At 45.8% G+C, this 27,221-nt stretch overlaps 1 protein-coding gene across 1 annotated transcript in view; it reads left to right on the plus strand.

Moving 5' to 3' along the window:
• FAM184B (family with sequence similarity 184 member B) overlaps positions 1 to 27,221 on the plus strand; it is a 151,549-nt gene that overhangs the window by 69,700 nt on the left and 54,628 nt on the right. Inside the window, exons 2-5 of the mRNA XM_042984874.1 lie at positions 5,629 to 6,381; positions 7,133 to 7,268; positions 8,589 to 8,728; positions 9,253 to 9,459. Of these exons, the coding sequence (XP_042840808.1) occupies positions 5,629 to 6,381; positions 7,133 to 7,268; positions 8,589 to 8,728; positions 9,253 to 9,459 (1,236 nt within the window). The remainder of the gene's footprint in view (positions 1 to 5,628; positions 6,382 to 7,132; positions 7,269 to 8,588; positions 8,729 to 9,252; positions 9,460 to 27,221) is intronic.

A 27,221-nucleotide genomic window follows, 5' to 3' on the forward strand; every position in this document is an offset into this window, starting at 1 on the left:
TTCTTAACAGTGAAATAAGAAACATATCAATAATCTTCCATGGAGAAACACCTCAATGTCTATCAGAAAGCAGCAGAAAAATAAATTATAGCACATCCATACAATGGCATATGAAGCAGCCAAAAATAAAAATAAGGCATTGCTTTATGTACAGAATTACATAACCTCCAAGATCTATTGCAGGGTAAAAAAAAATCACGGTCTAGATTAATGCACATTTGTGTAAAAGAGGGTGAGAAATATGATATGAAATATAACATAACATAATATACTTTCTTATTTGTGCATACACTATCCTTGGAGTAACCTTCTGGGTGAGGGCATGAGGGGAAAGGGAGGAGGGCACTTCTGGACTCCAGGAGTTCTGTAACTGGATATCAGGCAAACAGAACAATTGGAGCAGACCCTTGGTGGGGATTAGTTGGGGACTTTTCACTGGGAGCCACCATGAGTAAACGTGCATATGCGCAAGAGCCCTCAGACATCATGTGCCCACCCACAGTGTGATACCCTCTCTGCTACCTCTGATCTTGTGTTAATTCAAGGGTATGCACGTGGGGAGAGTTTTCACAGGACAGAGCAGACTCACATGAGCAAATGCTGGAAACAGTTATAGTCCTCAAAACCCAGAGGACAGTGGTTTCTACTCAAACGGGTGGAGTTCTTTCTTCTTTGAGTTCTTTGGGTTCTTTTTTCATTGAGTGCTTTTGTGGCATCAGGATATGCAGAATCTTCAACTAAGTTTTCTGTTCTACAGCTGTAGATGAATGTAGGAATTCCATTCTCCATGATCACCACCTACACCAGTTGATTTTATCCTTCATGGAATCACCTATGCCAAATTTCATGGAATAACCTTTCAAGGATGTTTTGTTCTTCACCATGAGAAAGCCTTATTTATGTTCAGATTTACTCATGGCACAAGCTTGACTCTACTGAAGAGAATCTTTATCAGTTGGGTATTAGGCATGCAGAAAGAGTTAACTTAGATGGCCCAAGATGGCTTATGCTTAGATTGCTGTCTTGCAAAGTGGCCCTCACTTGGCATCTAGGAACTTAGCTCTCCAGAGGGTTCCCACCACCTAGACTGTTAAGAGTGACTCACTATGCCTAAACTGTTTATGCAAATGGTGTGATTTATACTGAGCACTTGCTTTCCTCCTGGGAATCTGGTATTTTTGTACTGCCAGTAGAAGTTGCCTACCTGGCTAGCCCCCAGTAAAAACTGTACTCAGTCTTTAATGAGCTCCTTTGGTAAACAGTATTTCACAGTTGTTGTTACAATGCTTTGATAGGGAAATTAAGCAAGTCCTGTGGGATTGTGCTGGAAGAGGACTCCACTGGGGGAGGACTTTTGGAAGCTTGAGCCTAGTTTCCTCCCGACTTCTCCCCATTCATCTTTTCCCTTTGTTGAGTTTACTTTGTAGACTTTCACTGTAATCATAGGATTCTGACTGTATGCTGAGTCCTGTGAGGTTTCCTAGGGTAACAGTAGCTGTTGGAACAAATAAATGCCAGGACTTCAGAGGCCCAATACTATAGGTTATTTCTTGTTTATATAAAGATCAGTGCCAGTGCTCCTGGTGAGTAGATGGTCTTCCATCAATCATCAAGGACCTAGGTGCCTTCCATCTTGTATTCCACCTTCTTCTAAAGCCTCTGAGTCCTGTTCATTAAGTTTGTAGATGGAAAAAAGAGAGTATGGAAAGTCCATACCCCCTTCTTAACCCTCCTCTTCACCTTAACTCCACTCTTGGCCCGAAGATGACACCACTACATCTGGCTACATTCCATTGACAATTATGGTCCCATGTAGATACAAGGGGGCTACGAAATGTGGTCTCTGCTTGGTGGCTGTTCCCCTGCAGCAACTCTGTGGAAATAAAGCATAAATCCTTGATGGCCTGCAACAGGATCATAATAGATCTATTTATTATGAAACTGTGGCACCCTCAACTTCCTCCCAAGTGCTAGGAGACAATACACAGAAGCCATACTGTTCTTGCCTATATGCAGGTTGACATGTAAAAGGAAATAGGTCATCCCAAATTGAGTAGGCAAGGCTAACTTTTCCCGGGAAGTCTTCTTTCCAAATAGACCCCTTCTTCTGTGTTTCCATAGTAATTGGTGCTGATCCCTCTCATAGCACTTATCACAGGGTATTGAAACTTCACCGATTTCTTGTCTGACTTTCCCATTGAATCATAATATTTCTGAGGCTACAACTTTAGTTGTCTTATCGACCATATGTTCTGTGCCCAGAACAGAATCTGGTCCATCTGAGATGTGCAGTAAATGCATAAAGGAATAAGTGGTTGAATGGGACTGGGAGACGCAATGTAGTAGCAGGCTGTGAACATGTGCTTCAGAGTTAGTGAAAATTTCTTATCTCCTGTGACCTTGCAAAAGTTACTAAACTTCTCTGAACCTCAAATTTTCATTCTTAGAATGGGGATAAAAATACTAACTTTGCAACATTGCTATGAGGATTTTCTGAGATTATGAATGTGTATACTGCACCTAACCTTGTTCTAGGGATATTAGTAAACTCTGTAAAAATGGTATTTATTATTGACACAAATGACAGCCAGTGGCATTACCAGTTTCAACATTCGGTTACTCCAGATACACTCTTAGATGCAAACTATTAGAAGTCGTAGAAACCAAAGGTGGCCAAATTGTGTGCAAGGGTGATGAGAGGAACGAGTTGTAGAGACAGCAGCTTCATTTCATTGGCGAGTCTTCCTGGGAGGACAAAAGGGCTTCCTTCCCTTGACCTTGACATCAAAGAGTATTAGATTCACATTCTCGAAACAGTGCTTATTCTCCCAAGACTTCACAAGATGTCAAGCTCATCTCACACCTTTAGAACAACATGGTTCAAGATAGAGTTCTGATTCCTTCTTCATTCACTCATCCACTTAAGAAATATTTTTAGAGTGTTCACCTTGAGTCAGGCACTAGGGATCATTAGTAGTGAACAAAGAAGACCAGTCTCCTCTGTCACAGAGCCTACATTTTAGGAAGGGAGACAGACAGCCAACCAATAGGTATGTCACATGTAGACGGTGAAAAAGAAGATTTTAGGAGTGCCTGGGTAGCTCAGTCGATAAAGTGTCTGTTGATTTCGGCTCAAATTTGTGATCTCACGTTTCATGAGTTTGAGCCCCATGTCAGTCTCTGTGCTGACAGTTTAGAGCCTGCTTGGGATTCTTTCTCTCTCTCCTTTTCTCTCTGTCCTCCCCTATTTGTGTTCTCTCTGTCTATTTCAAAATAAATAAACTTAAAAAAATTGAGATTTTAGGCACCATCCTGGATATGTGGTTTCTTTTTTTTTTAATTAATTAATTTATTTATTTTTGAGAGAGAGAGAGAGAGACAGATAGATAGACCATGAGCAGGGGAGAGGCAGACAGAGAGTGAGACACAGAATCTGAAGCAGGCTCCAGGCTCTGAGCTGTCAACACAGAGCCCGACGCGGGGCTCAAACTCAGGAACTGCAAGATTGTGACCTGATCTGAAGTTAGAAGCTTAACTGATTGGACCACCCAGGCACCCCTCAAGTTCTGCAGTCTTAAGGTAAACTGTTATTAAACGTATCACAGGTGTCAGCTCTAGTGGTGCCATTTGGCCTTCTTCAACAACTATTTCATAATTACATATACATACATACACACACAATTACCCCAAACTTTCTCTCATATCATGTTTCTGATTGATTTATTCTCATAATCATCTAAGCCCCTGTGTGTTTTACCGTTTTAAAGCAATGGAAACCTTTTGGATTATTTATAAACTCCATGTCTGGTAACCCCCCAGTGTGAAAGCAGTTCTTCTCTGGTTCAGGGGGGTCTCCACCTGCTTTGCCTCCACCTTGATCCTTTCAACGGCTTTCAGTCTCACAGAGGAACTTGGGGATATAAGGAATAGGATTTAAAAGCCATTAATGAAGTCTTAACTAAGTAGTGGGAAATTGATAATGAAATTCTAGTCCAATTCAATAGACAAGACTTATGAACAAGGGAAAAACAGCAACCTACAAAGGTCAAGGGTCTATAGGTGTGAAACTGTGTGACAGGGCTCCTGGGTGGCTCAGTTGGTCAAGCATCCAACTTCGGCTCAGGTCATGATCTCACGGTTCGTGAGTTCGAGCCCTGTGTCGGGCTCTGTGCTGACAGCTCGGAGCCTGGAGCCTGCTTCCCATTCTGTGTCTCCCTCTCTCTCTGCCCCATCTCCACTCATGCTCTGTCTCTCTCTGTCTTAAAAATAAATAAAACATTAAAAATTTTTTTTAAATTTGTTCAATACAGATTTCTTGATTTTCTTCCCCATGCCTGTCCTACCTGTAGCTTTTCCCTTTTAGTAAACATCTACCTGTTGCTCAGGCCAGTTCCTGGGCCCTACCATGCTCCCACCTTCCTTCCTTCTCTTCTCTGCAATAACAAAGTGCCCCTGTTTTGTTCCTGAAGTTATGGAGAAACAGTGTTTCACCATGGATACAGTGCAAGCTGTTGCCTCTACCAGATTGATGAGGCTCCCTTCTATTTCTAGGTTGTTGAGTGTTGTTGGTATTACGAAGGGGTGTTGTATTTTACCAAATGCTTGTCCTGTGTCTATTGAGACAATCATATCTTTTTTGTCTTTTATTCTATTCATATGGTGCATTCCATTAACTGATTTTTAGATGTTAAATCAACTTTGCATTCCTGGGATAAATCCCATTTGGTCATGGTGTGTAATCCTTTTTATATACTGCTGAATTCTATTTTCTGATGTTTTGGTTTTTTTGGGGGGGGGTTGTTTGTGCCCCAAAGTGTTTTCTGTTTTTAACAAATCTGAGCTTTAAATCTTTTGCTGGATTCCCATGGCACTCCAGAACTCCCCTATGGATCTCTGCCACAGATATATGTGGCCTTTATGCATTAATCACTCCCTCACTTCACTTTGCTTCCACCACTTTCCTGTCTCACCTCCCTGCTTCCTTACTAGTCTCTCCTGGGGACAATTTTTTTAAATCTCTTTTTTAAAGTTTATTTATTAAAAACTTTTTTTAATGTTTATTTATTTTTGAGAGAGAGAGACACAGAGGATGAGCAGGGGAGGGGCAGAGAGAGGGAGACACAGAATCCAAAGCAGGCTCCAGGCTCTGGGCTGCCAACACAGAGCCTGATGCAGGGCTCAAACCCAAGAACCGTGAAATCGTGACCTGAGCCAAAGTTGGACACTTAACCAACTGAGCCACCCAGGCGTCCCTAAAGTTTATTTTTTGAGAGAGAGAGAGAGAGAGAGAGAGCAGGGGAGGGGCACAGAGAGAGGGAAAGATAGTATCCCAGGCGGGGATCCCCAACAGAGGGCTCAAACTCACCAACCGTGGACTGTGACCTGAGCCGAAACCAAGAGTCAGAGGCTCAACCAACTGAGCCGCCCAGGCACCCATCCCGGGAGGGGTTTCTACTAAATCGTTTCTACTAGTTTCTACTAAATCATTTCCACACAAATCCTCTTCTCAGGTGCCGCTGGTGGGGATCAGCTTAAGTCACTACCATGGGGGAGAAGCATCTCTGGCCACGTCGTCCCTCACATATCCACACTCCTCTCACTAACTGGGCTCTGTGGATTTTCCTGCAGGTGATTTACGCCCTCAACACCCGCCAGGATGAAGCGGAGGCCAGCGTGGAGGCTCTGCGGGAAGCCCACCGGGAGGAGCTCCAGAAGGCCGTGGCGGAGACCGAGGCCAGGCTCCTGCGGGAACAGGGCCACGCAGAGGAGGAGGCCCTGCTCCAGCGCATTCGGGCCCTGGAGAACGCCTTGGAGCTGCAGAAGAGGCTGACCCAGGAGGCGCTGGCTCAGTCGGCCACGTGCAGGCTGGAGACCAAAGAGAGGGAGCTGAGGGTGGAGGCGGAGCACGCCGAGCGGGTCCTCACCCTCTCCAAGGAGATGCTGGAGCTCAAGGCCGACTACGAGAAGAGGCTCCGGCACCTGGCGAGCCACGAGACGCCCCAGTGGGGCCAGCTTTCCCAGGAGGGCCCGGAGCCCAAGGGAGAGCCAGGCCACGGCCACGAGATGCGGGACGTCCTCCTGGAGGTGGAGAGGCTGCGAGCGGAAAACCAGCAGCTGAGCAAGGACTACGCCCGGAAGGCTGAGGAGCTGCAGGCCACCTATGAGCGGGACACCGAGGCCATCCGGCAGGCCATGCAGCAGTCCGTGAGTGAGGCCCTGTGGCAGTGGCAGGAGAAGGAGACGGACCTCCGCAAGAACTTCCAGGTCCAGGAGTCGGCCCTGCAGGCTCAGGTCAGGAAGCTAGAAGGGGATCTGGAGCACAGGGGCCGCAAGATAAGTGACCTGAAGAAGTATGCCCAGAAGCTGAAGGAGAGGACCCAGGTAAAGCAGGGTCTCGGATGGGTTGCAAATGAGATCATATTCGTGGTCCCTAATTTTAACACTTACTGTGTGTTAAAACTGTTTTTAACATCTACTGAGCTTTAAACTCTTTGTGCAAAGCCCTTAACTTCTACCAAAGTGACTCCTCTTATTTCCCTTGAGTTCAAGTACATTCTGTCAGCAAATATTTACGGAATGCCTACTATGTGCCAGGCCCAGGGCTATGGCCAGGAGACACATGGTGAGCTGGCTCCCTGACCTCAGAGAGCTTAGACACAGTTTGCAGAAGAAAAGAAATTGGGAGGCTTAAAGACTAACCTCTCTGGTCAGCTGCATTCTATAGCCCTCTTCATTCCATAACAACTTGCCTGTCCTAAACTCCTTGGGACTTGGCTTTCCTGGACAGCCAGAACATTGACAAGGCAGATCATTGACAAACCCCACATGCTCACAACACCCTGTCTCTAAAACTTGCAGCAGCTAATATTCCTAATAATCCCTGAGCACTTTTTCTGTCCCAGACACTTTATCTCATTTAATCCTCACCACAGAAAGGTTAAATATGTGCCCAAAGTCACACAGCCAATCTGGATGAGTAGGGATTTGATGAACATGAGCCACCGAATCGCAGGGACGCAGAGCTTATGCTGTGCACTGACCCACCTTTCAGATGTGATGCTGGTTCTGTGTATATTGGATGTCTCCACAGAGAACTGTTCCCAGAGAAATGAGACCCTTTCTGTCTGTTTAGGACCTAGATGTGCAGCTCAAGGAGGCTCGGCAGGAGAACTCTGAGTTGAAAAGCACTGCAAAAAAACTCGGGGAGAAGCTGGCCATTGCCAAAGACAGACTGATGCTGCAGGAACGTCATGTAACACCGAAAACCGGTCAGATGTGCTACAACAGCTTTTTTAAACATTTATTTATTATGAGAGAGAGAGCACGTGCATGCGTGAGAGTGGGGGAGTGGGAGAGGGGCAGAGAGAGGGAGAGAGAATCCCAAGCAAGCTCTGTGCTGACAGCAGGGCTCAATCTCATGAACTGAGCTGAAATCAAGAGTTGGATGCTTAACCAACTGAGTCACCCAGGTGCCCTGCAACAGTTTTGCAGCCTTGAGACTGTTGAGGGAGCAGAGCCAGGGGCGGGGCTGTTTGATCTGACCCCTGGTGGGCCAGCTCAATCCATGCAGGACAAAGGTGAGCTGCCATCTGGAGCCACCACAGTGCAAATAGCTAAAAGGCATGACGCAAAGGGACACCTTGCCCCCCCAAATGCTTCGTCACCAGGCCTACCACATGCCTGAACTCCTCAGCATTGGCTTTTCCCCCACGCTTGGGCAACACTTCATTCTTTTCCCATCATTTCACACAGCAACGTTACTGGGTCTTCCCAGTTGTTCTGTGAGTGGGTGTTGTCAGTATCTCCCATGGTCCAGACAAAGAGATGGGGCTGGAAGGGTAAGTGGCTCGCTCAAGGCCACTGGTTAATGGGATAACTGGTGTGTGTCTCAGAATATCTGACTCCAGGAGGCCTTCCAGTAGAGTCCCTCATCAGAAAGTTCTTGAATACCTACAGTGTGATCAACTTGATACTAGGAGATATAAAAAAGGCACAAAACATAGGCTCTTCCCCCAGGGAGCTTATGGGACAGTGACTCTACAGCCCAGAGCATGCTTTGGTATCATGCGGTGGCCCAGGCTGCAGGGAAGTGAAGCGTCCTGAAAAGAGGTCACCATGGGCTGGAAGGGTGTGGAGGAGGAGGTTCGAACTGGAGCCACAAGTGTGTGGAGGCTTTAGTGCAATGTTTTCAAAAGTAGGGCTTGGATACCTCTGAGAATATGGGAATAAAACGGTGAGCATTTCTAGTTATATTTGTTTTTTGTTTTATCTTTTACATTTAAATATTTTCAACGTATATCTATCCAGGAATATGTTCAATTTTTTTTTTTAACCTATGGAAAGCACAATCAAAAAGCTTTGACAATGACTTGTTTAAGAAGCTAGCATTTGGGATGCTGCTTGAGCAAAGACAACAATCACCACCTTGACTATGCTTGAGGGGCCAGAAGGCCACAGAGCAGGGGAGTCCATCCGAGAGTGGTGGGTAGAATAGTCAAACAGCAGAATGGGTACCCGACTGCAGAAGACCTTGGACACGAGGCCAAGGCCAAGGACATTTCAAATGATGTTGAAACTTATGCTTGCAGATGAAATGAAGACAGAGCTAGTTGCAGAGAATGAAGTCCTAGGGAAGGCGAATGACCTGGAAGGCCGCAGTCTCCATCCTCAGCAGGACCCGAACTTTCCCAAGGAGTGTCCATGTACCAAAGGAGGCCCAGAGACACAGGTAGTGTCTCACCCAGCCCTGGGAATGGAGAAGTCACAGGAGGCTTTGCTGGAATGAGCTTCAGGCAGAGGCCAATCTCCTAACTATGACAGAGCCACTTGGAAGAAGCAGGTCCCATGGTTTCAGGGGTCAATGCATGGGTGTGAAGTTCCAGCTAACTTCTTGCCTTTGAAATTAGGAGACTAAGAATATAGCAGAACTTCTATCGACGGCTCCTGGGAAACTTGCATGGGATTCCCACTGTCTGTTCCCAGTCAAAACAAAGCATTCTTTAGACACTGCTATAGTGGGCTGGAGTATCTCCTCCTGTGACCATAGGTACACTATTCCAAAGGGCCCTTTGCTGATTCAGGTGGATAAAGTGGTCTCTTACGAATATCAGATATATAGTCTCGTGAACTTTATGGCACCTTGTGCTACATGCTGTAAAATCAGTGTGTAAATGTTGTACCCAAGAGAAATGGTAATTCCCTGCTCCTCACCCCATGCTGGCAGGTTTACAAGGCCCTTTTTCTTTTTTATAGACCAAGAAAGAGGCAAGTATTGAGACGGAATATATGAAGAAGCAATATGAAGAAGACCTTCGTAAAATCAAACATCAGACAGAAGAGGAGAAGAAACATCTCAAAGACCAGCTAGTGAAGCGCCTGGAAGACTTGGTAAAGAAGCACGCCATAGAAATCAAATCGGTTCGCTCTTCGGTGGAGGCCGAGAGGAGGAAGCTGCAGAAGGTGAGACCCCCTTTCACAGACCCTGTTCCGATTCTTTTTCCTTTCCTCTACCTCCCTCCTTTTCTCTTGTATTTCTTCTTTCCTTCCTTGGACATTTACTGAGCTCCTGCTGTGTATACATCTAAGTTATTTCTCTGCCTAAGGCAGTTCAGAGTCTTTTAGAGGAGACGGGGACATTCCTTAGACTGTGAGCCGGTCAGGGCCTAGAATCGTTGACACGATGTAGAATTGTGTCCTCTGAACATTTAACTGAGGAAATTCAACTCTCCTCAGCAAAGACAGAGAGAAATAACATGAAGCAAGCACTGAGGCCCTAGCAGACTTGCCTGGATTCAAATCCCAGCTCTGCTAGGAGCTTTGTGAGCACAGTGAGTTATTGAACTTGGGCCCCTCAGAGGGAAAACTTGTGTGCCTTAGGTTCCTCATTTACAAAGCAGATGACGATAACGGCACCTCCTAGAGGAGCTGCGAGGATTAAATGAGGTAATCTGTGAAAAGAAACAAAGCATAGTATGTGCCTGGGGCATAACAGGTAGATGAAGGTAATTAATCAGTGGCTTGCCAACGTGAGAGAAGATTCCCAGCCTCTGGGTACTTTTCCGACTTTCTACCAAAGGAGGCAGCTTTCTGCTGAGAAGAAATGCAAGGCTTCATCTCTTCCTGTTTACTGGGAAGAGCAACTCACGTCTGTGACATTTTAGGAAACGAATGAAGTGTAAATCAATAATATCGTGAACTTACTCTCTTTATAATGCAAGAGCCTGCATTATCAGCTTTGAGTTTTTGCTGAAAGACAATCAGATAGCACTGACGATTGCAGTGTTGTGTGGCGGTTACGAGTAGTAGGTACTCAATAAATGTGTGTGTTGGGTAAATAAATGAACTCATGAAAGATCCAAACTAGTCCTGGTCTAAGAAGTCCTAACACTTCCACCAGCTGTATGACCATGGCCAGGTCACTTAACCTCTCTGAGACATGATTTCTAAAATAAGGGCAAACACTTTGAAGGCTTGTTATGGATTCCTTATGGTATTAAATAAAAACTCTTAGTTCAGAGCACAGCATGTAGTAAAAGGTGGATAAACAGTGGCTATGCTGAGTTACCCTGAGCACCGGCTGACACAATGCATGTTAATATTGGTTAGCGCCTGCTATACTTTCTTTTTAATTTTTAATTTATTGTGTATGACCACCACACTTATAAGGCACTTCAGTCTCAGAAACACAGTGAATCTTCCCGACAAGATGACAAAATTGGTATTCATATTTTAGAGATGAGAAAATTAAGGCTCAAAGATGTTGCGTATCAACTCACACAGACAGTGAGTGCTGGAGCTAGTATTAGAACCTGATAGCTCGAGGGTCACCTGGCTCAGTCGGTTAAGTGACCGACTCATGATTTTGGCTCAGGTCATGATCTCACAGCCGTGAGATCGAGCCCCGCATCAGGCTTGCACCCAGCGTGGAGCCCGCTTGCTATTCTCTCCCTTCCTCTCTCCCTCTGCCCCTTCCCTGCTGGCTCACACTCTGTCACTCTCTCAAAAAATAAAACTTTAAAAAATTTTTTAAAAAATCTGATAGCCCAAGTCCAGAACCCCTGGTTCCCACCCCTGCGCTGAGCAGGAGGCAGCTGTTTGGAAAGCATTTTCCTCCCCATGAGCTGCTAGTGGTCACGCAAACCCGATCCTCAGACAAATAGCTGACTGCTCTTTCTATCCAGAGTCACAGTCAGTGGAAGGAACCATAGCTCCCAGAGCTACAGGTTGCCCTGGTAACCTGTCAGCGAAGCCTGACTGACTGCACAAATCCCATTTTGGCTTTAATCAGGGGGCATGAATCCATTTGGGAAATGAATCACATAGAAATAAATTGTGTTTCTCTTCTGGTTTGGGAGAGGGGCGTTATGCTTTTTACCCCACCCCCTTTTTTTTGAGGGGCATTTAGACCATTTACATTGAATATAATTATCACTAAGTCTACTATCTTGCTGTTTTTGTATTCGTCATATCTGTTTTCTTTCTCTTTTTTACTTCTTTTTCTGTTTATTTTTGATTCATCGAATTTATTTTTTGTATTCCCTCTTTTATCTCCACTAATGGCTCATTAGCTATTTTTCCTTTTTTTCTTCAGGGGTTGGGGGCTGCTCTAGTGGTTGCTCTAGGATTTACAACATACGTCTTTAATTTATCCCTGTCTAGTGCCAAATGTTATTTTATTTCACATATATAACTTCGCTGTACAAACCTCACAACAATGTATTTCCATTTATCCCTTCCTGATCTTTGTGTAATTGTTGTCATACATTCTAATTTAGACATGTTACAAACGAGACAGTATATTGCTTTTATATTTCCTTAAAAGTCAATTATTTTTTTGAAGTTTATTTATTTAGTTTGAGAGAGAGAGAGAAAGAGCACATGAACCAGGGAGGGGCAGAAAGAGAAGAAAAGAGAGAGAATCTCAAGTAGGCTCCTTGCTGTCAGCACAGAGCTGGACAGGGGCTGGAACTCATGAACTGTGAGATCATGACCTGAGCCAAAATGAAGAGTGGATGCTCAACAGACTGAGCCACTCAGGGGCCCCAAAAGTCCATTATTTTTTAGAGGAAAGTTTTCAATAAGAAAAAAATATTCCTTGCATATTTTATTTTTAAATTATAATATTATACTTATTCTTTCTCATTTCCCATTTCTACAGTCTTTGTTGCTTTGACCTGAAGCATTTCTTGTGGTGTAGGTCCACTCATGGCAAATTCTGTTTTTGTATGTCTGAAAATGTCTTTTTTTGCCTTTATTTTTGCTGGATACAGAATGCTAAGTTTACGGGTTTTTTTTTTTTCTTTCAGAACTTTAAAAATGTCATTTGACATTTTTTGGTTTGCATTTTCTTCAAATGCAAGAAACCTTGGCAGTCCCCCTTCTCATATTCCCCCTATTCATAATATGTCTTTTTGTTCTCTGACTGCTTTTAAGAGTTTCTCTTTGTCACTGGTTTCCACACCTTGATTATGGTATGCCACGTATGATATTTTATATGTATGTTTTTCTGCTTGGGATTCATGGAATGTCCTGGACCTGTGGGTTTATAGTTTTTTCCAGTTTGGAAATTTTAATGCCATTATCTCTTCTGCTTCACCCTCCTTCCAATATTGTCCCACAAGTCACTGAAGCTTTGTTCATGTATTTATTTATTTATTTTCTGTTCATTTATTTTTGGTCTCCTTGGCTCTCTGTGCTTCAGTTTGGATAGCTTTCATAGCTGTATCTTTTAAGTACACTCATTTTGTTTTTGTATATTATGCAATTTTTTTAAAGCCTATTTGGTATATTTTTTCATTTACAATATCATGTTTTTCAGCTCTTGAAGTTCCATTTGGTCTTCCATTATGGTTTCCCTTTCTCCTCATTATGCTTATGTCTTCCTTTAAATTCTTCGGCATGAGTGTAATTGCTCTTTTAGCATTCTCATCTGTTATTTTGGGTTTTTTTTTCTCTATGATTGATTTTTCTCCTGGTTACAAGTCCCATTTTCGTGCTTCTGTGGATATTTAGTAATGTCTTATTGGGATGCTGGACATTAAGAGTGTTAACTTATTGAAAGACTGCATTTTGTTATCACCCTTTTAGGAGTGCATTTTGTTTTGGCAAGTGGTTAAATTACTTGTGACTCAGCTTCATCTTTTCCAGACTTATTCTTTTTATTGTGTTAAAAGGTACCACTTTTGAGATTTATTTTTTTTTATTTTTATTTTTTTTAACGTTTACTTATTTTTGAGACAGAAACAGAGCATGAACGGGGGAGGAGCAGAAAGAGAGGGAGACACAGAATCGGAAGCAGGCTCCAGGCTCTGGGCCATCAGCCCAGAGCCTGACGCGGGGCTCGAACTCACGGACCGTGAGATCGTGACCTGAGCTGAAGTCGGATGCTTAACCGACTGAGCCACCCAGGCGCCCCTGAGATTTATTTTTAAACTTGGTTAGGATGAGTGTAGAGTAGCATTTGGGCTGGTGCCACTTTAGCTTTACTACTGAAGTGTGACCTTCATGGGGTCTAATACCTCATGTATTGATTAATACTGGGGTTATTGTGATTGCTGACATTTTTGGCTTTGTACTGGTTGACTGTTGTTGCCGCACCATGAACTTTATAGATAGATTCCAAAAACAGTAATGTTTCTTCTCCAAGCAAGTTTACATATTTTCCTTTAAAAACATGGAGGCCAGGTGATGACAGCAGGTGGGCCACGGCGAGAGCCATCTAGTGATTGGCCAGTTGAGCTGCCTGGTGATTGGCTGCATGAGCAAGACCAAGCTGAGAGCCCCCTGGTGATTGGCTGGGGCACAGTGGTGCCCTCAGGAGGTGTTGGGATGAACCCTGATTGTTGGAAAGGCCCAGCACTGACCCAAGGCTGCACTGGAGAGAGGGCTCCTGGGTCACAGCTCCTCCTATTCAGGTACGCTTCAGGGTTCTCCACCCCCCACTGATCCCATCCCAGCCTCTCACCCACGCTCTGCACTCCACCTTCATGTTTGCTTCTACCCTTCTGCCCCTCTGGGGTTGCGTGAGTCCTTATACCAGCAGTGGGCCCCACCTGGATCCAGGCGCCACTGCAGGGCTGGCCAGAACACCCAGTTACTCTGGCCCATTTGGCAGAAGGGTAGGGGGTTGTGAGAATCAGAGTACAACAGACCCTTACCCAGCCAGGCAGAGCCTCTCCAGTGCTCTGGGGTCATAACCTGGCTCAGCATGAGGAAGCTGGAGGCATGTCCTGAGGGTACCCTGGACATTCTACTGACATGGAGTCTTCTGTCAAGGGTCAGCACAAACTAGTCCTCTAGATACATGACCAAGTGCGAGCACACCAGACCACAGTGCAGGATAAGAGACTCTCCCAGAAAGATGGCTTGTGAGGACTTCTCTAACCCAACTCAGCATGGAGCCAACAAGCCTCCAGGACTCTAGGCTGACCAGGAACCCTCTAGTTGGGAGCTCTCTGAATCAAGACTACAGGGCAATCCAGTCTTCCAGCTAGGCCAACCAGAAGCCCTGCCACCAGGAGCCAACTGACCTTCATCAGCACAAGGCAATAAAGTTTCCCAGACCCCCGGCCAATGTGGAATTGTCTGAACCAACTTAGCATGGGGCAATGGAGTACCCCAGACACTGGGCCCACCAGGAACCCTCCGACCCAGTTTAGCACAGAGCAAACTAATCTCCTGGATACCTGGCTGATGGCAAGCCCTTTGACCTAGATCAGTACAAGGCAAGCAATTCCCCTGGACACCCAGCCAACAAGGAATTCTCCCAATCAACTCAGCATAAGGCTAACGAGTCCCTAGGACAGTGTGCCCACTGGGCACCCACATACCGCAAGCCCTCTGACCCAGCTCAGCATGGTACAGATGATTTGCCTGGACGCTGGGCCATCCGGGAGCCTTCCATCTGGGAGCTCTCAACCCAGAAGAGCACAGGGCAATTGAGTCTGCCAGACACCAGGCCATCCAGGAGCCCTGGGACCTAGCTTATCACAGGGTGAACTAACCCTCCGGACATCTGGCTGACCAATACTTTCTGACCCAGATCAGCCCAAGGTGAACCAGTCAGCCAGATCCCTGGCCAATGGGTTCTCCTAACCAACTTAGCACGGAGCTAATCATTCCCAGGGACAGTGGGCCTACTGTGCGTCCTTGTACCCAAAGCCCTCTGACTCAGCTCAGCATGTGTCAAAAAGTTGCTGGGCCAACTGGGAGTTCTCCAACCAGCAGAGCACAGGGCAATTGAGTCTACCAGACACCAGGCCAACCAGGAGCCATCCGAACCAACTAATTGAAGGGTGAACTAATCCCCTAGACATTCAGCCAACCACTAGCTTTCTGACTCAGATCAGCACAAGGCAAAGGCGTCCCCCAGTCCATTGGCCAATGGGTAATTCTCTGAACCAGTGTAGCACAAGGCAGTAGAGTCTCCTAGACACCAGGCTGACCTGGAACCCACTGACCCAGTTCAGCACAGGGTAAACAAATACTCTGGACACTTGGCTGATGGCAAGCCCTTTAATCCAGGTCAGCACAAGGCAAGCAAGGCCCCCGGATTCCCAGCCAATGGAATTCTCTGAACCAACTCAGCATATGGCTAACCGGTCCCCAAGATAGTGGGGTCACTGAAGACCCACATACCACAAACCTTCTGACCAAGCTCAGCATGGGGCAAACAAGTTGCCTGAATACTGGGCCAACCGGGAGCCCTCCTACTCAACAGAACACAGAACAATCAGGTCTTCCAGCTAGCCCAGCCAGGAGCCCTTCGACCAAGAGCCAACTGACCCTCATCAGCACAGTGTGAACGAATTCCCCAGACACTTTACCAACTACAAGCTTTCTGACCCACATTAGCACAAGGCAATCATGTCCCTACTGCCCCCTGGCTTGTGGGGATTTCTCTGAACCACCTTAGCACAGGGCAAAGGAGTCCCCGGGACAGTAGGCTGACTAGGTGCTCTTGGACCAGGAGTACTCTGACCCCACTTGGAATGGGGCAAATGAATTCCCCAGACATCTGACCAAGTGGGAGCCCTCCATCTCACTCAGCTCAGCACAGTGCAAACACGTTTCCCAAACACACTGACGACCAGAAGCTCTCCTACCAATTAGAGGAGGGCAAATGAGTCCCTGGAACACTGGGACAACCATGAGCACACTGACCTAGTTGGGCACAGAACAAGTGAGTCTCACAGACACTCCTGTTTGGGAGGCTTCTGACTCCCTGGCTCAGTTCAGGGCAGTGAGCCCCTGTATACCCACATGACTGGGAGACTTTTGACTTGGCTCAACACAGGGAAAATGAGGCCCATGGATACCTGGCCGACCAGGAATTCTCCAAACCCGCTCAGCACAGGACAAATGAGTCCCCTGGACCACTGGCTGAATGCAAACCCTCCAAAGTGGGAGCCCTCTGACCCAGCTCACCACAGGACAAAGGAGTTGCCTGGGCACCTCACCAACTGGGAGCCCTGCCACCCCAGCTCAGCAAAGGGTGAATGAGTCTTCCACACACTCGACAAACCAGGAATTCCAGCCAACTCAGCATAGGGCCAAAGATTCCCCTGCATGTCTGGCTGACTGAGAGCTTAGTGCAGGGAAAATGAGTCCCCAGAACATCTGTCTTTTAGTGGAGGAGCCAGGATAGAGGCTGTCTGCGAAGGTAGAGGTTCCTCTCTCTGCTGGAAGCTTGAGCTTCAGCTCAAGGCTCGAGGCTGAGGCCTGACAAGTGCTTGAAACCACTCAGACTGCAGTCCCCACAGTCAGACCTCTGGCCCGGGACCAACTTCAGCCTGGTATCCTGATGGCACTTCATTTGAGGAGCCTTCATCTTCTGGGGAGTTGTCTTCAGAGGGAGCAAAAGATACCATGCCTTAAACGAGATAGACTGAAAGCTGGAAGAGTTTTCCATGGAAATGAAGTGTATGGATAAATCTTTGACAGCATTTGACAGAAAGTTTGAATTTATGAAAGAAGCTTTCAATATAAGGAGAGAGAGGAATAAATCCTTCAGAAAGTGTCTGAGCTAAAAGATTTACTCTTAATGTGTGAAGAAGAAAACCAAACATTGAGAAATCTGCTTTGTCACTGGGTGTCACAAGAAGGACACAATTTAAAGAACACCTTGCCAGAGAGGCAGGTCTCCCTGGACAGGGGCATGAGATGCAGAGGGGGCTGAGAGCAAGTTCCAGAGGGAACCCAGGCCCTGAGCATGGAGAGGTCATCAGCTGAGCTTCTCCAGGCTAAGGAGAGGTGCTCCAGCTTCACAAGAACAGGGCGACCAGTGGGGTCAGAGGCAGGCTGATGTCCATGAGCCGGAGAGCTTCATCAGCAACATGCATGGCTTCCTGGGAACATTTGCCTTGCAGGCAACATTTTCAAAGGGGTGATGTCCCTGCACACGCCCACCCTGAAGGGCATGGAAAAGGAGCTGGGGTGGATTGGGGGTCACCTCCCAGAATGGGAGATGACATGAGTTTCAGGATTTATATGAACTTCAAATAAATAATTTTAAATAATTATTTATGTTTTTAATGTTTATTTTATTTTCGAGAGAGAGAGAGAGAGAGAGAGAGAGAGTGTGAGTGGGGGAGGGGGAGAGAGAGGGAGACAAAGAATCTGAAGCAGGCTCCAGGCTCTGAGCTGTTAGCACAGAGCCTGATGCGGGGCTGGGACTCAGGAACCATGAGATCATGACCTGAGCCAAAGTCAGATGCTTAACCAACTGAGCCACCCAGGCGCCCCTCTGATGTCTTTTATAATGGTGCTAATTCCATCATAAAGGTCCTACCTTCATGACCTAATCTCCACCTAATTACCTGCCCAAGTACTACCTCCACAAATTCACAGAGGTTTAGGACTGCAACATGTGAATATGGGAGAGGACACAATTTAGTCTGGAACATGTGTCTTCGTGTGAATTTCTTTGGGTTTATCCTGTTTGGGTTTTTCTCAGTTTCTTGAATCTTTAGGTTTATATCTTTTGGCACATTTGGGAGATTATCATCCATTTTTTCTTGAAATACTTTTTCATTCCCACTTTTTTCTTTTCTCATTCTTGGATTCCAATTTGGCAAATGTTAGAGTTTTTGCTGCATTTTCACAGGTTCTGTTCTTTTTTTCCTTTTTTTTCAGTCATTTTATCTCTCTTGTTCAGATAAAGTAATTTCTGTTATTCTGTCTTCAAATTTATGACTCTCTTCTAGATTCCTCTCCTTTTTGCTATTGAGCCTATTTATGGTATTTTCAAAATTTCAGTTATTGTATTTTTTCAGTTCTAAATTTTCAAGATAGTTCTTCTTTGTATCTTTTGTTTCTTTGCTGAGACCTATTATTGTTCTTTTGTTTCAAGCATGTTTGTGATTGCCAGTTGAAGCATTTTTTATGATGGCTACTTTACAATACATCAGGTAATCCCAACACCTATGTCATTTTGGTGTTGGGCATCTTTGGATTGTCTGACTTGTACAAGATGACATTTTCCTGGTCCTTGGTATGATGAGTATTCTTAATCATATCCTGGATATTTTGGGTGTTGTTATGAGACCCTGGATCTTCTTAAATCTGGTGCGTCAGCAGATAGTGGGTCTACAGGTGTGTGGCTAGCAAGTGCAGTCCCAGACATGTGCCCAAACCAGAGGGAGCACGTTGAGGCCCAGACAGAGCTACAGCCGCTCAGTCTGGCCAGACACAACTGGGAAATAGAGGACAAACTGCGTGGAAAGTCACACTATCGTGGCATTCTTCCCTGCAGGCAACAATGAGGACACATGACAACTAAAAACATGCTGTTTGCTGAATTTACCCCTAAGGATGGATCAGAGCCCTGTAGTGATCAAAACTCTGGTTGGAAATGGGGAGTCCTCAGGAGATGCCTGTTTCTGTGTGTCAAGTGCATTTGGCCAATTTGGTGTATGCTGGTCGAAATCAGTAGGGACGGGCTTACTGGGATGGTTGATATTGATGTTGGACTTGCTCAAAACTTAAATCAAAAGGCCCTGTCTTGCGGTGCCTGGGTGGCTTAGTTGGTTGAACATTCGACTCTTGGTTTCAGCTCAGGTCATGATCTTCCTATTCGTGAGATCCAGCCCCAGCTGGCAGTGTCGCGCCTGCCTGGGTTTCTCTCTCACTCTCTCTCTACCCTGCCATGCTCATGTTCTTTCTCTCTCTCTCTCTCCAAACAAATAAATAAGCATTAAAGGGAAAAAGGCCCTGTCTTACTAGTGTCCTCATCCTAGGCTTCATCCCACCCAACACCACTCCCCACCCTCTAGAGGGAACCTGACCGGGTTTCCAGCCCAGGATGGATTGGCTGGCTCTGCCGGTGGGCTGGTGTGCTCCATGATGTGAGACACACGTTCCCCTCCCCACCTACTCCCCCCAGTTTCCGGCTTGAGGATGACCTCTGCCCTCATTCCCATTATCAGAGTACAGCTACAGAGGAAGAATAGTGTGGCGGTCAGCCCACCTGGAAACCCCAAAGGTCAGTGTCTCCTTCCTCCACATCAGCTTGGGGCAGCCTTGAGGTCCTCCCATACTCCCCTGGACACTCTCGCAGAGAAGTGAACTCCAGGACCAAGGGTCTCATGGCGGGTTTTCCCTCCAGGCAACCACCCAAGGCCATTCTGAGGCATGGCCCCAGCTGGGACCCCCAAAAGCCTGCCTCCCGACAGGTTCCCTCTTGCTCAGGTTGGCCAAGGCTAGCCTCTCCACTTGAACTGAAGAACCCAGGTGGCATAGGATCAGACAGTTCAACCCAAATCCATCTACAACCAGAACACCTGCCTACATGCCCCATCATGTCTGGCCCCACAGACAGAGGAGTACATTCATTCAGGGCTAATGAAAACGTATCTTTGGGAAATTCTTTTACAGAAAATAACCCTGAAGTTTTCCTGCAAGGAAGTGGGGTTTTTTTTTGATTGTAGGTGATGGCCCGAGCCACACTCTCAAAGTCAGGCATTTCGATTCCACAAGAGAAAACTGAAGATGAGCTCACCCTGTTCACGTCACACTCCTCAGCCGGACCGCAGCCGGAGTGCTGACTGCAGGGTGGCAGGCTGAGGGGGTGGCTTGGAGGCAGCTGCAGCGTTACTGAGGGAACAGAGTTCTGCGGGTGTCACAGGACAGTCAGCCCGAAGGGAGCATGGCAGCACAGCACCTACAGAAGCCTTCGTAGACGTCTGCTTTCCACTGTGAAAATGAAGGAAACACCTTGGGACAAAGGTGCACAAATCCACAGAGATAGTCCCCCTGACTCCCCGTTAGCAGGTGGCCCCATTCTCCCACTTGCTCATGCCCCAAACCAAAGTGTCCTCCCTCCTCCCTCCTCCCAGCGCATCTGTCACCTCAGCTGAGCTCCTGTGCACCTGGCTGCTGGCTGTTGTCCTTTCCCCAGGAGACTGAGCAATGACTACGTATATTCACTGCATCCTGCCTGGCCATGTTTGGACTTCTAGCTTCCAGGGCACATGCTTCTCACTCTGCCTGACCCTGGGGAGCCCCCCGCCCAGGCCTGTGTGTCACCCCCTCCTTTGCTGGCCACCTCCCCTGAAGTGATCTTCCCCATCTCCGTGCTTCTGGGCTTCCTGGGGAACCCCCTGAGAATCCCCACATAGAGGACCTCCCCCCACAAACTAGCCCAGTGCCCAGCTCGGTCTCTCCATCCCCTGAGCTCACACACCGGCCCCAGTTGGCTTTTAGAGCCACTGTGATTGCTTTGCTTGATTGTAGTCCATCTCCTAGAATGTGAACTTGGTGGGCCCAGGGACTGAACCCCTCAATCTAGTCGGTGCCCAGTAGGTATTTTGCACTAACAAATGCATTGTTCTTTAGGACAGGTTATATTTAAATAAACAGTCGAACTCAATATAGTGCTATGTGGTAGAGAGTAATATTTGAACAAATGTTTATTTAGCACCTATGCCTTAAAGCACTGTGCCAGTGAACAGGACGGGGTACGCCCCTGGACACACTGCGGGCCTGCTCTGTAGTTGGGTGAACTTAAATTGAATGCAAATAGAGACACCCAGCTCCTGGCCAGATGGAGCCTCAAGACAGAGGGACGATGGGGTTGGGTGGGATGAAGCCACAGCTCCAAGGGGCCCACAGTCACACATGGTAAGCACCTTCCAGGCTCTGGGGACTTCACACAGACATGGAGGAGGTACCTGCTTGCCTGCCTTCCAGCCCAGCTCCTCAGGGCAGCAGGGCTGGCACAGCGAGGTGGCCGGCTTTTGCCCTTGTGTCCCTCTTACTGACTCTGTGTGCCGCCCCCCAGCTTTTACATTTCTGGCCCCTGCAGCCTCTATTAGTAATTTTTAATTGGATGCTGGACATTCAGAATGTTAACTTGTTGGGTCGCCTGGGTGGCTCAGTCGGTTAAGGGTCGTACTTTGACTCAGGTCATGATCTCACGGCTTGTGAGTTCAAGCCCCACATTGGGCTCAGTGCTGACAGCACAGAACCTGGAGTCTGCTTCGAATTCTGTCTCTTGTCTCTGTCTCTCTCTGCCCCTCCCCCACTCATGCATTCTCTCTCTCTCTCTCTCTCTCTCTCTCTCTCTCAAATATGAATAAATAAATAAAAAAGAATGTTAACTTGTTGGAAGTATGGATTTTTTAAAGCATCCTTTTATGAGTGCTAAATGTTTTGGCAAGCCGAGAAGTTAAATTACTTGTGAATCGGCCACATCTTTTCCAGACATTTTTTTTTCATTGTGGTCAAATGCATATAACAGAAAATTTACCATTTTTCCTGACTTATTTTTAAGCTTTGTTGGGATGAGTTTAGAGTAGGGTTTACGCTAGTGCTGCTCCAGCCCTACTACTGAAGGGTGACCCTTTATAGAGCCATATGCCCCACATATTGATTAATATTGGTGTCATGGTGATCGCTAATGGTGGCTCAGAGTGACTTAGGTCACTTAGGTGGCTTAGGTGGCTTAGGTTTTGTACTGACTCTTTCATGGGCTTTACTATAAGTGCATTCCAAATCATAATTTTTCTTCCTGAAAAACAGTTAATACGTTTTCCTTTAAAACCCCAGTTGAAAGGTCTGTTTGGTAATTTTCTGTGGTTGCTCATTTATTGTTCCCATTACAGTGGCTCCTTCCTGTGTCTTTTTTTAAAAATTACCTGTAATTGTGGACAATCTAGACAAGGAAGCAGAAGATGGGTGTGAGTCCTGCTTCTACCTTATGGGATTTCTTCCATGTGAAATGGATGTACTAAAGCTTTTTCCCTGCGTACCATGAGAGTTCAGTGAGAACAGAGTTTCTGGAAGTGCTCTGTGAATTCTGTAAATTAATGGCTCATGGAACCCTGTTCCAGGTATGGATAGGAAGCTGCAATTTTTAGATTTGAAAGCACTAGTCTCCTTTTTCTCATGTTCATATACTGGTAGTTGTTTTTCCTCTTTGCCTAGCTGGGAGGATGTTAAAATTTCCTGCTGAAATCCTCAGGTTCACTTTGGCCTGAGCTGGCTATGGGGATGCTTTCTTTCCAATCTGTGTTCTGGAGGCAACCCAGAACCATTCATCTTCTGACAGTAAGTCTCATTATTCAGCACCTAAAATGAAGCTTACTGAAATATCTCCAAAAATTATTAATGAAATCAGCTATTTCCATCTGTGGGGACATTTTTTTCCACTTTAGGTCCATTTGTCAAGGCGACAACTGAAGCTGTGATTGATTACATGGACCCTGGGAAGGTGGGCTGCATAAAATTAGAAATAGCCATTGCTTTCTGCTAAGAATCTGTCTCACAGGAGTCTACACTGTCGTTGTAGTGAACATGCTTTGGCAAAGTCAGTGAGTATCTGCACCAGGAAGCATGTTAAACAAAACTTTTCAACAAAAGCTTCACTGACTGAGAAGTTAATCAATGAAGTAAAAAAAAAAAAAAAAAAGAAAGAAAGAAAACAAAAACTTTGCTGGGGGGATGGCTTTGTTTCTGATGGTTCTTGGGACAAAAGGATAATTTATATATATATTTTTTGCAAGTGATCTCTCCGAACAACAAGCCATGCAAGAGGGATCATAGATTCACTGAAGAGACTGTACGCATGCTAAGTGTCCACCTCATGTGACCTTATAATCTAATCATTTCCCTCTTTTCTTCTAAGTGACTGACCCCAGGGCCACTGGCCTGACCTGGACTTGGCCCCACAGGAAGTGCAAAGTGTGTCCTCCAGGTGATCAATAGCAGCATCTTTTTAGATGCCCGAGTCAGAAACCCAGGAGTCAGACATGACTTCTCTTTCATGCATTACATTCAGCCAGTCATCAAGCCCATGTCGTCCACTCCTTTGATGGCCCTGAAATATCTCCATTTCCTTCCATCCTCGGTGGTAGCACAATGATCCAGTCACCCACCATTTCCTGCCAGACCATGCGATGATCTCCTTACTGGTCTCCCTGTGTCCCCTCTCCCACTTCCTTGAACCCAGTCTCCATTCCAGGGGGGATCTTCTGAAAACTCAGCCTTGGTTTCAAACTCTCCAAAGGCCCTCTATCGTCTTCACAGTGTAGTTCAAATTCCTTAATGTGGCTTTTTAAGACCCTACATCACTGGACTCCTGTTTGACTCTCTTGCTTCATCCCACACCTCTCCCCAGTTTAATTCTGCCTTCCAGCCTTTTAGGTCCTCATTCATGACAAATCCTTTCCCTTCTTGGCCTTAATGTATAGCTCTTCCTTGATGGGGAACACTCCCCCACCAACTCCCAAATTCATCTGTCTCATTTTGCCTCGTTTTTGCTGATCCTATTGGTCTTGGTTTAAATATTGGTCTTTCTAGAAGCTGTCACTTGCCTGGCCTAGTGTTTGGTACGTGGTCCCCTCTGTACCTACCTTAGCTTGGCTGTTACTACACTTCATTGTAATCACCTATTTGCTACTTGTTTTCCCCACTGGGATACCCTGTTCACTACTACCTCCAGTGGTGTGTTAGAGTCAACTTGTACTGACTCCTAAGAGACAATTGTTACATCTTTTCCCAATTCTGTGTTCAGTGACATCATGGCAGTAGCTTGAAATTGGCCACAGTAGGAGTTCTTATGCCACAGAAATTAACAAATGCTACAAATCAAATTGATTGGTTGGAAGCCAGCTAAACATTTACGAGTACATAGTCACTATATCTCTAGCCTCTTCAATACTTGGCCTGTAATAGACATTCAGTTAATTTTGGTTGGTTGAATGAATGAATGATAGGTTTCCATTTAACCCCAGGTCATCCCCCATCACATAAGCCTTTGCCTCTCCACATTCCCATATGTCAGCTCAAGTGCTGACACTCCTTGGAAACAGAACAAGGCTCCAGTTTCTGAAGACTGGACTTCCAGCTTCTTCACCCTGCTTTGGGGAGCATCTGGGGCCCGCCCACAGGACCTCCCTCAGCTTTGCTGTAGCAGAAGTAGGATGGCCTTTAAGTCAGGCGTTTGCCTGTGCTGCATGCCACATTTCCCTTAGGATGGCGGGGAAGAAGTGCAGCCAAGCAGCCAGCCTTCCCTGAGTTCAAACTTTGACTTCTCCACTTACTGGCTGCACAACCTTGGGCAAATCACTTAACCTCTTAGAGCTTCATTTCTTCATTATATAATGACCATTAACACTGGTACCCAGTTGATAGGGTTTTCATAAGGATCAAAGTGATTATTTGTGTAAAGGAGCAGCAGATGGCATGCACTCGGTAAATGTCAGCTGGTATCACTATGGCCATCTCTCAATGAGAGCATAAAGGTCTGTAATCAATTGACAGCATAGAAGAACTACACTCCAGGTAGCTCTCAGATACTATAACCTCAACTTCACGGGATATTCTTGAATGTCCCAGGGCTCAGTTCTTGAATCTCTCCTACTTTTCCTTTTTATTCTCTCTCTAGCATTTTCATTCAAATACATGGTGTAATACGTTCTGTATGCTGACTCCCAAATGCATACCTGCAATCCAGAACTCTCCCCTGATTTCCAGACCCATGTGTCCACCTGCACACAGGACATCTCACAGAGGTCTCAAACTCAACAGGTCCCCGAGCTCCTCCTGCTGACCGTAAACCTGCTTCCTTGTCTGTGTTCATGGTGGCACCATCCTCCTCCACCCCGCTCAGGTTAGAAACCCTGATGTTGTCCGTGACTCCTCCCTTTACAGCAGGTCCTTGCAGCGAACACTGAGAAAACATCCGTGGTTCTATGCCCGTCACCAGCCACGCTGCTGCCTCAGTCCTGCCCCCTTCTGCTCCTGCCTTGGTTACTGTAGCAGCCTCCACGCTGGCCTGCCTGCTGCCCCGCCTGCCCCGTCCCCCCTTCAGTCTGCCCTCAAGACAGAAACCAAGTGACCGTGTTAACGCCGAATCATCTCACTCTACTTTCCAGCTGTTGGCTGGCCTTCATCTTACTCGTCTGTCTCTACCACAACGTATGAGGCTTCCTGTGGTCTCCCCCGTGTCCTCTAACCTCATTGCCCCCCCCTTCTGTCATTCCATTCCAGCCAAGTGGCCTCCTGTCTGCGCTTAGAACATGCCAGGGTCTGTGCAGGTCCAGGAGGGCTCACACCAAGACATCTCATTGGTTAGCCTCCTCACTTAACACAAGCCTTTACTCCAGAGTCGTTTCTCCTGAGGACTTCTTTGGCCAACCTATGTGAACTGAACCCAACCCCTCGACCTTCCATAGCCCCCTTTCCTGCTTTGTTATTTCTCCTTGGCACTTGTCATCATACAATATAGTGTATACTATGTTGATCCTATTGACTTTGATGCCTCTTTTATGCCAATGTAAGTTCCTGGTGAGTAGATGTTTCATCCGTTTTTTTTTTTTCTTTTTGAGTGTGTGTGTGGGAGAGAGAGAGAGAGAGAGAGAGAGAGAATAAAGGGGGAAGAGGGATAAAGAGAGAAAATATTATGTGGATGTGGAGCCCCATGCGGGGTGCGTCCAAATGTTTCATCTGTTTTTATCCCCAGCTCTGAGAACAGTGCTTGGCACATGGTACGTTTCAGTAAGTATTTGTTGAATGAATGATCTGTTTTCTACTTATAAAGGCCAGCTAAGAGGAACAGAATATTTCCTCCACTCCCTCAAAATAAGCTAAATTTGAAATACTATGCATCTGTCAGAATAAGAGTAGAACTTCTTATTTATGGGTCCCTCACTACTTATTTATCCACCCCTCACCTGCTGGCACTGTGCTGGGCATGGAAGGAACACACTGAGTCACAGAGAAATTAGGAAATGTGCTCCAGATCACATAGATAAAAGGCTGTGCCACTCACATGGTCTCCAGAATGTTCCTCTACCTGGATCTTCTATGTGAGGTTGTCAGTCTATGGTGAGAAACTGTGGAGGAAGCAACCCTGTGAGCCTCAACATTTTCACTAAAGTATGGAAGCTATTGAGAAGACCACAGGAAGACTTTGTTCTGATTTTAATATTTCCCTGCATCTGAGAATGTAGTTGGCTTCTTGACTTATGGAACACTGAGAGTTGTGTCATTAATGAGCATTCTCTTTTCTCATTTGACACTACAAAACTTAAACCTGGGTGTCTACCATGCCCTCTCCAATATAGGTCAGATTTTGGGTATGATCTTCATATTTGTTTTCTTTTGACCTGCTTATGTATCTCTAATTTCTATTTTCCTGAAGTATTTTATGATTAAGTTTCTTTTTTTTAACTTGAAGTAGAATTTAATAACTTTGCAGTTATTTCCTTTAAGTAATATTAAAAGCTGAGCTGAGGTACAAAATTAAATTGGTGCCAGGAGTGAAGTAATGGTTTATATAAAATGCTGCTGACTCTGGACTTGCTCATCCCAGCAACTTTTTAAAAATGAATTATTAAAAAAATTTTTAATTCCAATATAGTTAACATACAGTGTTGTATTAGTTTCAGGATACAATATAGTAATTCAGCAATTCTATACATTACTCGGTGCTTATCATAATAAATGTAGTCTTAATCTCCTTCACCTATTTCACCTATCCCCCCACCCACCTCCTCTGGTAACCATCAGTTTGTTCTCTATAGTTAAGAGTTTGTTTTTTGGTTTGTCTCTCTCTCTCTCTCTCTTTTTTTTTTTTTTTGTATATTTGTTTTGTTTCTTAAATTCCACATATGAGTGAAGTCATGGTCAGTCTGACTTATTTCACTTAATATTATACTCTCTAGATCCATCAATATTGCTGCAAGTGGCAAGATTTCATTCTTTTTTATGGCTGAGTTTTA

The sequence above is a fragment of the Panthera tigris genome, chromosome B1 (assembly GCF_018350195.1).
Source record: "Panthera tigris isolate Pti1 chromosome B1, P.tigris_Pti1_mat1.1, whole genome shotgun sequence".
Taxonomy (NCBI): Eukaryota; Metazoa; Chordata; class Mammalia; order Carnivora; family Felidae; genus Panthera; species Panthera tigris.